The 8,936-nt window shown below is 39.8% G+C and overlaps 1 protein-coding gene across 1 annotated transcript; it reads left to right on the top strand.

The window, feature by feature from the left end:
• Nucleotides 1-6,141: 6,141 nt before the first annotated feature.
• MAGEE2 (MAGE family member E2) lies at nucleotides 6,142-8,419 on the top strand. The gene has a single exon (XM_039225457.1). The coding sequence runs from the start codon at nucleotides 6,314-6,316 to the stop codon at nucleotides 7,883-7,885; it is 1,572 nt and encodes a 523-aa protein (XP_039081388.1). The 5' UTR covers nucleotides 6,142-6,313; the 3' UTR covers nucleotides 7,886-8,419.
• The last annotated feature ends 517 nt before the right edge of the window (nucleotides 8,420-8,936 follow it).

Here is an 8,936-nt window from a genome sequence, read left to right as displayed (position 1 = left end):
ATGTTGAGAGGGAAAAAAAAAAAACAAGAAAAAGCCAAAGAAACCATAAGCTTGTTCTCTGAAAAGAAAAAAAATAAACACTTATCCAAACATATAGGGAGGGAAAGCACCCAAATAAATACAAACTGAGGTAGAAGATGTAACAAATGATAACACAGAGGTTCAAAGAATATAAACGAATACTATGAGGAGTTATATGGCAATAAACTGGATAACATAGAAAAAATGGATAAATTCCTGAAAACATACAACCTTCCAAAATTGCACCAGGAAGAAATAGACAATGTGAACAGATCTATCACAGGTAATAAAATTAAATTGGTAATCAAAAAACTACCCAAAAATAAAAGTCCAGAACCAGATGGATTCATATGTTAATTCTACAAGACATTTAAATATCAAATAATATCTATTTTCATTAAAGTATTTCAAAAAAATAGAAGAGGAAGAAATGCTTCCAAATGCATTCTACACGTTCAGCATTATCCTTATAGCAAAACTAATGACACTACTAAAAAAGAAAACTACAGGTCAATAATCTGGATGAATACATATGCAAGAATCCTCAACAAAATATTATCAAATCACATACAACAATACATCAAAAAAGATAATTAACCATTATCAGGTGGGGTATATTCCAGGATATAAGGATGATTCAATATTTGCAGATCAATCAATATGATACACCACATCAATAAAACAAAGGATAAAATCATATAATCTTTTCAACAGATGCAAAAAAACCACATTTGATAAAGTGTAAAATACTTGCAAGATAAAAAATCCTCAACAAGGTAGGTTTATAAGGAATATACCTCAACATAATAAAGGCCATATATGAAAAATCTACAGCAAAAATCATACTCAATGGGGAAAAACTGAGAGCTTTTCCCCTAATGTCAGGAAAGGGACAAGGATGTTCGCTCTTACCACTTTTATTCAACATAGTACCAGAAGTCCCAGCCATAGTGATTCGACAAGAAACAGGAATAAAAGGCAGCCACAATGGTAAGGAAGAACAGACACTTTTGTTATTTGCACATAACCTGATTCTCTATATAGAAAACCTAAAGACCCCATCAAAAAACTGCTAGAAGTAACAAATGAATTCAGCAAGGAAACAGGATACAAAACTGACGCACAGAAATCCATTGAACTTCTATACGCTAATAATGAAGCAAAAGAAAGAGAAGTTAAGAAAGTAGTCACATTTATAATTACATCAAAAATAACAAAATGCCTAGGAATAAGCCTAACCAAATCACTTAAACACCTGTACTCTGAAAACTATAAAACATTGCGAAAGGAATTTAAAATGAAAAAAAAAAAACAAATGGAAAGATATTCCATGCTCATGGATTAGAAGAACAAATATTTTTAAAATGTCCATACTATCCAAATCAATCTACAGATATAATTCAATCCCTATCAATATATCAACAGCATTTTTCACAAAACTAGAACAAATTATCCTGAAATTTGCATGAAACCACAAAAGACCAAGAATAGCCAAACAACTGTGAAAAAGAAAAACAAATCTGGAGGTATCACAATTCCAGATTTCAAGTTATCCTACAAAGCTGGTAATCAAAACAGTATCTTAATTGCACAAAAAACAGACACATAGATCAATAGGATGGGATAGAAAACCCTGAAACACACCCATGGTCAATTAATCTTCAACAAATGAGGCAAGAATATATGCAATGGGAAAAAAGTTTCTTCAGTAAATGTTGGAAAACTGGACAGCTACATGAATAAAGAAACTAGACAACTTTTACCATACACAAAAGAAATTCAAAATAGATTAAAGATCTAATGTGAGACCTGAAACCATAAAAATCCTAGAAGAGAGAACAGGCAGTAATTTCTCTGAGATTGGCTCTAGCAACATTTTTCTAGATATGTCTCCTGAGGCAAGGGAAATTAAAGCAAAAATCAACTATTGGGACTACATCAAATTCATAAAGCTTTTGCACAGCAAAGGAAACAAATAACTAAAGTAAAAGACAACCTACAGAATGGGAGAAGATATTTGCAGATGATATATCTGATAAAGGGTTAGTATCCAAAATATATAAAGAACTTATAAAATCCACTTAAGAAACAGGTAGAAGACATGAATAGACATTTTTCCAAAGAAGATATCTAGATGTCTAACAGATACATGAAAAGATGCTCATCCAGCACTTATCATCAGGGAAATGCAAATCAAAACTACGATGAGATAGGGGCGCCTGGGTGGCTTAGTCGGTTAAGTGTCCGACTTTCGCTTAGGTCATGATCTCGCGGTTCGTGGGTTCGAGCCCCACGTCGGGCTCTGTGCTGACTGCCAGCTCAGAGCTTGGAGCCTGTTTCAGAGTCTGTGACTCTCTCTCGCTCTCTCTCTCCTAGAGATAAATAAAAAACATTAAAAATTAAAAAAAAACTACAATGAAATATCACCTCATACCTGTCAGAATGGCTAAAATCAACAACACATGAAACAACAGATGTTGGCGATGATACAGAGAAAGGGAAACCCTCTTACACTGTTGGTGGGAATGTAAACTGGTGCAGCTACTGTGGAAAAGAGTATGTGAAGTTCCTCACAAATTTAAAAATAGAACTACCTCATGATCTAGCATTTGCACTGCTGTTTATTTATCCAAAGAATACAGGAACACTAATTAAAGGTATACATGCACCCCTATGTTTATAGCAGCATTATTTTATATATATAATGGAATATTATTCAGCCATAAAAAAGAATGAAATCTTGTCCTTTGCAAGGATGTGGATGGAGCTAGAGAGTATTGTGATAAGCGAAATAAGTCAGTCAGAGAAGACAAATACTCTATGATTTTATCCATATGTGGAATTTGAGAGACAAAACAAATGAGCAAAGGTAAAAAAAAAAAAAAAACAAGAGAGAGTGAGAGACAAATGAATAAACAGACTTAATTACAGAGAACATACTAATGGTTACCCGAGGGTGGGAGGTGTAGGAATGGGTTAAATTGGTGATGAGGTTTAAGGAGTGTATTTGTTGTGATGAGCACTAGGTGATATATGAAATTGTGGAATCACCATACTGTACACCTAATACTAATATAACACTGTATGCTAACTAATTGGAATTAAAATATAAATTTAAATAAAAAACAAGAAACAAGTGTAAGCACGAATGTGGAGAGAAAGGACCCTTGTGCACTGTTGGTGAGAATGCAAACTGTGCATCCACTGTGGAAAACAGTATGGAGCTTCCTCAAAAACTGAAAATGGAACTACTTTCCAATTCAATAATTGCATTACTGGGTATTCACCCAACAAATACAAAACACTAATTCAAAAGGCTATATGCACTCATGTGTTTATTGCATCATTATTTACAGTAGCCAAATTATTAAATATTTCAAGTGTCCATACATGGATGAATAGATAAGGAAGATAATGGAATACCATTCAGCCATAATAACAATAAAATCTTGCTATTTGCAACAACATGAACAGTGCTAGAGAGTATAATGCTAGGCGAAATAAGTGAGTCAGAGAAAGACAAATACTGTATGATTTCACTCATATGTGGAATTTAAGATATTCATGTTTTTAAATTGCAAAAATGAGGTTAGAAAATACTGATAGAGGTTCAGAATGATGAGTATGATCCTATCTTTTTTATTCACAGAGTGGAAAATACACCATATGTCACATTCACAGTCACAACTCCTTAATTTTTCACTTAGCAAGAACTAAAACTACTTCAGACCAGTAGACTATAAGTGGCTGGGACCAGGAGTGTAGCTAAATGTGGCTTGAGCAGAATTCATGGATGGACGTGCTGGGGGATAAAAATGAAGATGGAGAACCAGGTAGGGACCAATGTGTGAACGACTTGAAATCTGTGGAATTATATTAGGATGTTATTTCAGAGGTAAAATGTTGCCATTCAGTGTTGGGTTTTGTTATTTTATGGAGTGTTAACAGAAGCTTCAGCTCATGACAAACTGTGAGCTGGGTTTCAGGAAAATACATATCTCTTTTCTTTTATGACTGAAGAATAAAATTCTAGACAGGAAACACCTTGTCTAGACAAAGAACATGGAGCTCTCCTAAGGGGAATTGAAAGATCAGATTGAGGGATCCCATCAGGCCTGATCTCAATTATACCTTTTTGGTAGCTCAAAGGTGGTGCTGCTTTCCACCATCTTAAGATATAAATCAGCACACAAACCACAAACTTCTACCTTGCAGAAGCCCAGTTTGGCCAAATCCGTGGTCCTGAACTGCCTGCTTTTCTACGGAAAGAGAGCACCTGAGATGTAGAAAATGTCAGAGATAATTGTCTGGCCTCCACATGTGATGGTAGTGCTTTCTAAAGAAATTCCTGGGCACAGGATAACTAAATGTTACAGTATTTATTACCATCAAGAATTTAAGGAAGGCTGCAAATGGCAACCTTACGTAACTTTTTTTTCCTTTCCTATTATTTTACCAAGTAGCTTCATGGTTGAGGACTAGGATTTAGCACAATTATTTTGGTAGCACTCCCTGAAAATAAAGCAGCTGACTCCTCTTCCTGGTCAAAGTGCCACATGACCGACTTCTAAATAACCAGGTGCTTTTCTGGTGTTGCCATTCTCACCTTGTGGAACTCCAATCAGTTCTGTTATACTGCTAAGTGAAAAAACAGGAAATCCAATAATTCCTGGCTCACCACCTTCATCCTCATTTCCCACCCATACTAGTACACTTTGGCTCTAGCCACTTTGGGTAATCAGCTGCAATGCAAACTTATTTTGTACTTTCACACCTCCGGGCCTTTCCTAATGCCAGTCCTCCAGCCTGGAACTCCCTTATATATCCTCTACATCCTATCCATCACTTAGAGTTCAAATTCCCCCATAAAGCATGCGCCCCCATTCCAAGATATCTCTAAGCTGTAATCCATGCTTGCTCTTTCTGTATTTATACTATATGTTAATTGACCCTACATTAGAACAACTATTTCCATCTAATTTATATGAGTCATTTTTAATGAATAGGGTTAAACAAACTCTTTGAATGGCAGATGGTGTCAGAGAACGTACTTATGTTTGAAATTCTGACAGACTTGGGTTCAAATCCTCTTCTCTTCCATTTGCTGCTTTCTGATTTTTTTTAATTTTTAATTTTTATTTATTTATTTTTTTTACAAATAGTTTATTGTCAAATTAGTTTCCACATAACACTCAGTGCTCATCCCCAAAGTGCCCTCCTCCATACCCATCTGCTTTCTGATTTTTTTAAAAAAATGTTTATGTCTTTATTTTGAGAGACAGAAACAGAGAGCGAGTGGGGGAGGGGCAGAGAGAGAGGGAGACACAGAATCTGAAGCAGGCTCCAGGCTCTGAGTTGTCAGCACAGAGCCCGACGCGGGGCTCAAATCCACAGACTGTGAGATGATGACCTGAGCCGAAGTGGAACACTTAACCAACTGAGCCACCCAGGGTGCCCCTGTCGCTCTCTGATTTTGAACAGGTAAATTCACTTCTCTGACCCAGTTTCCTCACCTGTAAAATGAGGACCATTAAGAGTAGCTACCTCATAGCTAGCATTAAGTGTTTTAATATGGGACAGGTGGAAGTACCAGAAATTGCCTGGTACATAGTACATGCTCCATAAAGATTAGCTCTCATTATTATCACCACTGTTTGAACCTACCTCAGAATGTAAGCTCCACACAGAAAGAGGTAATCACTATGTTTGTCCTCTGCTGCACCTCTGGTACCCAGCATTGTGCCTGACATGTGGTATGTACTCAAGAAATGTCTGCTTAGTGTGTGGATAAATTAACGAAACCATAAAATTATTCTGTTAGCATCTTCCTCTTCCTCTTTGAATCTTCTGTTAACGTGGTACTTTTTATCTCATAGAAAAACTGTAAGTAGAGTGTCATTGAACATCTCTCATTCCTTTTTCATTCTGCTTTAAATTCGTTTGTTGTTCCTTTCTTGAATTCTCCGTTCTAAAGAGTTTGAATCCAGCCGCAACCACTTCAGCCAGCCTACCCTTCCTGGCGGCAGTAATGACAGGAGTTGGGGACTGGAAGCGGGGCGTGGCCACTATGCCGCAGAACCAGACTGCGCCTGCGTACGCTGCGGCAAAGCTAGGCACTGAGAGGCTAGCTGTCATTGCTCACTGGTTGTGTAGAAAGATCGCTTCTCTCTCCAGCTCTCCCTCCTGATCCCGGATCTCTGGCTTAGGATTTGTGCTGAGGCGCCGACACTCCTACCATCCTCTCTCAGACAGATTGCTGACTTCCCCGTTCCTGCTGCTGACTCCTGGAACCATGTCTCTGGTAAGGCAGAATGCGCGCCACGGCAGCGGCGAGACCACTGCAGATTACAGCGACCGCCAGGGTGAGATGCAGGCTAGTAACGCCTCCGGGGCTCCGACCTCCATGCTTGTTCCCCAGGCCCTCCAGGGTCCTCATGCGCCAATCAACCCTCAGGGTGCCAGCGCTTCTCGGGCTGCGCAGGACCCTAATGACCTCGAGGTCCTAATTGAAGAGCAGTCCCAACGTTTGGGGGCGCTCAGGGTCCACGACCCCCTAGAAGACAGGTCGATTGCTTTGGTGAATTTCATGCGAATGAAAAGCCAAACCGAGGGTTCTATCCAGCAAGCAGAGATGCTAGAGTTCCTCAGAGAATACTCAGATCAGTTCCCTGAGATCCTTAGACGAGCCTCAGCCCACCTGGATCAGGTCTTTGGGTTGAACCTTAGGGTTCTTGATCCCCAGGCTGACATTTACAACCTAATCAGCAAACGGGGTTTCCAGACCACTGATTGCATAGCAGAATCCTTGGATGTGCCAAAGGCAGGTCTCCTGGCCTTGGTCCTAGGCCACATTCTCCTGAATGGCAACCGGGCTAGAGAAGCATCCATTTGGGACCTGCTGTTAAAGGTTGATTTGCTGGGTGATCCCCAGAGGGTCAACAACCTCTTTGGGAACACAAGGAACCTGCTCATTACTGACTTTGTGCGCATGCGGTTCTTGGAGTACTGGCCAGTGTATGGCACTAATCCCCTCGAATTTGAGTTCTTGTGGGGCTCTAGAGCCCACATGGAAATCACAAAGATGGAAGCCCTGAAGTTTGTGGCAGAGGCCCATGATGAAGAACCCTGGAGCTGGCCTGAAGAATATAACAAGGCCCTGGAAGCTGACAAAGCCAAAGAAAGAAGACAGGCTGCTGGCTTGGAATTCTGGTCAGAGGACACTATGAATGATAAGGCCAATGATTTGGTCCAGTTGGCCATTAATGTCACTGAGGAGTTGCTGCCTATACATCAGGATGAGCTACTGGCTCACACTGGCAAAGAATTTGAAGAAGTGTTCCCGAATATCCTCAGTCGAGCTACTCTAATCCTTGATCTGTTCTATGGATTCTCTCTGATTGAGGTTGATACCAGTGAGCACATCTACCTCCTTGTCCAGCAACCAGAATCAGAAGAAGAGCAAATGATGTTAGACAGCCTGGGGAGACCCACTCAAGAATATGTGATGCCAATTTTGGGTTTGATCTTCCTGATGGGAAACCGTGTCAAAGAGGCCAATATCTGGAACATGCTTCGAAGATTTGGTGTGGATGTAGGGAGAAAGCATGCCATCACCTGCAAGCTTATGAGACAGCGCTACTTGGAATGCAGGCCACTGTCCTACTCTAATCCAGTTGAATATGAGCTTCTATGGGGTCCTCGAGCTCACCTTGAAACTACCAAAATGAAAGCCTTGGAGTATATGGCCAGGTTGTACAGAAAGCGACCACAGGACTGGCCAGAGCAATATAGGGAGGCTGTTGAAGATGAGGAGGCCAGAGCCAGATCTGAGGCAACTGCCATGTTCTTCTTTGGCCCCATGTGAAATCTGGGAAAATGTATCACCTTAGTTCGGTGTCATTGGTCAAAGGGGCTCTGGGGAAATGGGCACTGGGGCCCCAAATCAGAAGTCAGTCAGAGCTGGGGTGGAAAGTACACATTGTGCTTGCTATTTGTGTTCTATTTCTAATAGTATTTCCTTCCTTACAATATACCCTTAAATTAGGTTCATGATCAATGTTTATAAATGAAATTGCTCATTTGCTATCCCTGTCTTATTTTAATATAAAACTCAGATATCTGTGTAAGTTGTATTGGTAATGTTTACATCTTTCTATGATGTGGAAGAGAATATAAAGTTGTTCTTTAACTGTTTAAAATAATTAGTAAAATGTGTGGAGCAAAAGTTAGGTAACAATAGTAACAACACACACACAACAAAAACAAACACAATATCACTGATCTGTGGATGCCTTCTTTGTGTCTAGTGTTGTTTAAGAAAAAAATGCTGGTATTTACCTGTATTTGCTTTGCTCTTCCAAATGTAGTGGAAAATAAAACCATAATGAATTAGACACCATACTTAAGCATTCTTTTATTCAACAAACATTTATTAAGCACCTGCCATACTCAGAGCACATGTTTTGTGCTGGGAATATAAGGGTGAAGAAGACACAGCTGCACCCAGGGCTTAAAGGGAAGAGGCTATTGAAGTAAACCAGAAATTGTTTTATTGCTGTGGCAAGTAATACAGTAGGGGTAAGCTCAGAGTGCTAGGAGAGACAACAATAGTAACTTCCAACTAAACTGTAGGTGCAGGGAGGGGACAGTGGAGAAGGCAATGGGACACAAGAAGGGCTAGGGAAGGGGCAGGGGTGTCAAGCAAAGGATTAGTAGGGGAGTGGTAGGGGTGGTGGAAGGGGAGTATGAGGTGGTATGTAGGGCTGAGAGCAAGTTCTCCTTTAGTGATTTTTTCCCTAAGATCTGAGGTTGGGAAAGAGGACGGAGGGATTGTTTATGAAGTCAGCAGCGGTATGTAAAACGCCTTTGAGGGGATTCAGAAAGACAATGTTGAGTTCAAGGAGGAAGTGGGAGAG

The sequence above is a fragment of the Hyaena hyaena genome, unplaced genomic scaffold (assembly GCF_003009895.1).
Source record: "Hyaena hyaena isolate Hyena2069 unplaced genomic scaffold, ASM300989v1 scaffold_2183, whole genome shotgun sequence".
Lineage (NCBI taxonomy): Eukaryota > Metazoa > Chordata > Mammalia > Carnivora > Hyaenidae > Hyaena > Hyaena hyaena.
This window is presented reverse-complemented; position numbering and strand designations above follow the sequence as displayed.

Coding starts and splice junctions, on each gene's coding strand:
- MAGEE2 (XM_039225457.1), top strand. CDS start 6,314: ATGTCTCTGGTAAGGCAGAATGCGCGCCACGGCAGCGGCGAGACCACT.